Source organism: Limulus polyphemus, unplaced genomic scaffold, assembly GCF_000517525.1.
Source record: "Limulus polyphemus unplaced genomic scaffold, Limulus_polyphemus-2.1.2 Scaffold1676, whole genome shotgun sequence".
Lineage (NCBI taxonomy): Eukaryota > Metazoa > Arthropoda > Merostomata > Xiphosura > Limulidae > Limulus > Limulus polyphemus.
Window position 1 is genome coordinate 7,517 of NW_013667286.1, and position 3,278 is coordinate 10,794.

Sequence of the window (3,278 nt, forward strand, 5' to 3'; positions counted from 1 at the left end):
AAGCAGATGAATCCCACATGAAGCAGACGCCAACGAGACGGAGACCAGTACGGAAGAAGATATGTCCCGCACACTTAAGAGACTTTGTTGAATCTTAATTTTGTGTTTGTAAATTCTGTACATTTATTTAAGTTATTGTTAATTGTTTATTGGTTTAATGTAAGTGGCTATTATTCGGGACGAACAATACTAAAAAAGGGGCAGTGTTACGACAGCGGGGGTCACGTGACGCTAGTAACACGTCATATTCTCGAATGTTCACGTCCCTTCCTGAAGCGTCAAGAGGTTACTAGATATGCGGTATTCTTGTATATACATAAGCCGCCAAGAGGTGACGGCAACAATGTGTAATTGAACTGCAGACAGAGGTAGATAGGGACAATTGAGTCAAGCATGTGAGATGTTCGTTGTGAATTATAGCGTTTGTTATAGCATGACTGTGGAAATTAAGTGTATTGCAAAGTTGTATTCAGAAAGAATATACCAGTTTTATTTAAGAAAGGACTTGTCTCGCTAAATTTTTTTCGGAAAGAATTTTTACGGAAAATTAACTAACAACCAGAGACGTAACAATACATAGAGACAAAAAAAAAAAACTGTTGAGCTATGTAGATTTTCTAATTGCAAACTATATGTAAATTCAAAATAGCCATCACATTTTATTGATTTATCACCCAAACTTTTTTTTTAGTTTTAGGGTACCAATGAAGTCATTTAAGCATTAAATTCAATTTGGGCATGCAATTCGTGTGGGATGACATAGTGGCCCCCACTAGAAGGAAACTACATTTTGCATCTGGCCTTTAACTTCTCTCCACCACATTCTCCCTGGTTTTGACACACATGTTTCATGTAATATCCATGGTACATAATAAGAAGATAGATAACTGTAGAATATGGTTTTCATTTTCTATTCTTATTAAACTTTTATGTCTGTTTTCACTTATTATTGTTTTCACAGTATGTTATTTCTGTAATTATACTATTAAATTTTTTTATTCATTTTTAAAAAATATTTACAGGGTGAATACAGAATTTGCCTATTTGAAATTAACAGATATAAAAGTTGTAGCCACTTTAGGGATTGGAGGATTTGGAAGAGTTGAACTTGTAAGTGTCTTTTAATCTAACCACTGAAAAACAAAAACATAATAATTCATTTAGTCAACAAAAAGGGAAAAAATAAAATTTGGATTTTTTTTTTAAAGGAAAAAGTTCTAATAATAGTTTATTTTCTTGCCAGTAACTTCTTCAACTGAAAAAAATTACCACATTCTATCTAGCTACTGTTGTTTTTATTAATAATAAAACACTAATCTTTAAAAGTTCCATAATTTCTGCACAGCCCTTTTTAAGAATTCCTTCATATTTAGTGTTTTTATTATTTTATTCTCCTAACTTATTATTGTAAACTTTATAATGTTGATTTAACTTGAAGTGAACAGAACCAAATATTTAGCGAATATCTCTATTTTTATGAAAATTACAGTAAGTGTTTTGAAAACTTTAAGCTACATAGAAAATAAAAATAATTTATTAAAATCTTTTAAAAATTAAGTGTTTTTTTTTAACCTAAAGATAAACATGTTTTGTACAACTCTAGTCAGGAATATGTTTACTTTAGATTAAGGTTTAAATTTAATATGTAATGTTTTAGGTGCACATAAATGAAGATGCTTCAAAAACATATGCTCTTAAAGTGATGAAAAAATCTCAGATTGTGGAAACCCGTCAACAGCAGCATATCTTATCAGAGAGGGTCATCATGGAAGAGGCAAATTGTGATTTCATTGTCAAGTAAAGAAGAACTCTAATTACGTCTTTATTGGATAAGATGTTTATTAACATAGTAAACTGTAATATATTGTTTTGTAAAATTGTTCTTTAAAAGATTTATTAACGATTAAATATGTAAAATGGGGTTTACATTACCTCATCAACAAGAGACCATTGAGCTTAGTTCTATTTGTTCTATTCAATCAAAAAAATCTTGATCTAACTTAAAAGGTATTAATTATAATCTGATTAATTTTATCTAGTTTAAAAATTTTTTGATTAATATTACTCAGAGCTAGCAGATTTGTATGATTGTACTTCTTCAAAAAAAAGTATAATTTTATCAGCCTATAATTTCTACTTAATTTGACTTCAACTAAGCCCTCAAAACTAAATATTCTTTAACTTAAGTAGACTAATTATCAGATAAAAATTATTATGATGGTCTAGTTTTCTGAAAGCTGTGAATCTTAATGCCATTAAGTTGAAAAGATTAGCCTAATTTTCCATATTCTTAATGTCTTGAAGCTGATAATTGTAAGGTTTGGTCTATTTTTCTGATTTTTGAGATAAGCTAGGTAATTATATTTGGTATTAGATCAGAACTATATTAAGAAGTTCTGATTTTTCAATGCTATTGTGAGGTTCCATTAAGCTTGTTAAGATATGTTACTTCTTTAATTTTGTACAATGTTTTGTTTCAAGAAAAAGCAATTGTTATTTGAATAAATCCTAAAAAAATCAAAGTAATATGAATAAATATACAATAAAGGACTACTACTGGATTTTGTTTTTCAGGTCAATGTTTGATTTCAATCTTACAAAAAAATTTTTTTAGGCTATACCACACCTTTAAAGACTCTAAATACTTATACATGTTAATGGAGGTGTGTTTAGGAGGAGAGTTATGGACAATTCTCAGGGATCGGTAAGGTCAACCTTTTTTTTTAATAATCTATGTCTAAATCTTTTTAGTGAAACTTTTTAAATGCAGCTTAAAATTATCTAAAAGATTTGTAATAACTTAATAAGTATATCACTAGGTACATATATATTTATATGGTTTTTATAATTTAAAACAAAGGAATAGTTAATATATGGTCAACTATAATATATATTTTTTTAAAAACTTCTTCAATTAGACAAATATATATTAGATTAACTAAACATGTTTAAATATAAGATTAACTGAGTTGCTGTGTATAAGGAATCAACATGTTTATCATACCTGCTTGGCAGTTTGATTTTTTTTTGTTTATTAATATTATTACACTTCTAATTTTTAGTGTGTCTGCTACCTTTTCCTTAATTTTTTTTAATTGTATTTATTTCTATATCTATATTAATGAAAAATATAAGTTCTTTTATATTATTTATGTAAAAAAAACGTTGATGCAACTGCCAGATTTTCATTGTTATATCATATTGTTGTGTCAGCGAGATCACGTGACTAGTGTCACGCCACGTTTCTAGAACTATCCCGTTCCTTCGGGAGTGCTCTA

The 3,278-nt window shown here is 28.3% G+C and overlaps 1 protein-coding gene across 1 annotated transcript in view; it reads left to right on the forward strand.

The window, feature by feature from the left end:
• LOC106464524 (cGMP-dependent protein kinase, isozyme 2 forms cD5/T2-like) overlaps nucleotides 1-3,278 on the forward strand; it is a gene marked incomplete at its 5' end in the record, with an annotated part of 19,923 nt that overhangs the window by 7,386 nt on the left and 9,259 nt on the right. The window contains 3 exons of the mRNA XM_013924671.2: nucleotides 1,023-1,110; nucleotides 1,658-1,797; nucleotides 2,615-2,704. Coding sequence (XP_013780125.2) covers nucleotides 1,023-1,110; nucleotides 1,658-1,797; nucleotides 2,615-2,704 — 318 coding nt within the window. The remainder of the gene's footprint in view (nucleotides 1-1,022; nucleotides 1,111-1,657; nucleotides 1,798-2,614; nucleotides 2,705-3,278) is intronic.